Below are 774 nucleotides of genomic sequence, written 5' to 3' on the forward strand. Positions count from 1 at the left end.
TGCTGCTGCTGCTGCTGCTGCTGCTGCTGCTGGTGGAGATGTTGCTGCTGCTGCTGATCCCCCGATATTTACCGGTACAGCGTACACTGCCGGCTGTCTACCTGTTGCGTCAGCTGTAGGAAGCTGCTGCTGGCTGTGCGTGGGTGCACGGGTTGGTGTGTGTGTTTGTTCATCCATGAGTGTGTATATATAATATAAAAAGAAGATAGAGGGAGAGTTTATAGTAGTTTTTAAAGCTATAAACAGCTGCTGCAAGCCGTTGCTGCTGCTGCTGCTGCTGTTTCTTATAATACATCAATACAGAAACCGCCAAACCACCGCCACCATGGCGGTTTGTCCGAGTGGTTAAGGAGGTGGACTCGAAATCCACTGGGCTCTGCCCGCGCAGGTTCGAATCCTGCAGCCGTCGTTTTTTTTTTTTTTTTTTTTTTTTTTTTNTTTTTTTTTTTTTTTTTTTTTCTTTTGAGTTTGCAAAAAATTTAATTTGAATTCATAAATCTCCTTTTAAAATACATTGTTTTCTGTTTTTTTTTCAAAATATCCTCTTAATCTGAACAGGAAAAAATGCAACAATTCATACCGCTCTGATGAACCACCGGAGAGATGAAAACAGAAATATCGTGGCCGCCGATGAGAGAAGTTTGGGTGCCTAGAAGCTCTTCTAAATATAAATACAAAGTCAATAAAGAAATCATATTAATTGTTTCATTGATTTTAAAATAAATAAAATATATTTACTTTGAGTTTCGCTGCATCGCATCGGCAATGCCTTGG

The 774-nt window shown here is 40.2% G+C and overlaps 1 protein-coding gene across 1 annotated transcript in view; it reads right to left on the bottom strand.

Annotated features, from left to right (window-relative positions):
* Positions 1 to 177, bottom strand: part of EMH_0062820 (uncharacterized protein) — a gene marked incomplete at both ends in the record, with an annotated part of 1,841 nt that extends 1,664 nt beyond the window's left edge. Inside the window, one exon of the mRNA XM_013498076.1 lies at positions 1 to 177. This exon is cut by the window's left edge and continues 1,249 nt beyond it. Within this exon, the coding sequence (XP_013353530.1) occupies positions 1 to 177 (177 nt within the window).
* Between the last annotated feature and the right edge of the window lie 597 nt (positions 178 to 774).

The sequence above is a fragment of the Eimeria mitis genome, genomic scaffold (genome assembly GCF_000499745.2).
Source record: "Eimeria mitis Houghton genomic scaffold, Emh_scaff3164, whole genome shotgun sequence".
Lineage (NCBI taxonomy): Eukaryota > Apicomplexa > Conoidasida > Eucoccidiorida > Eimeriidae > Eimeria > Eimeria mitis.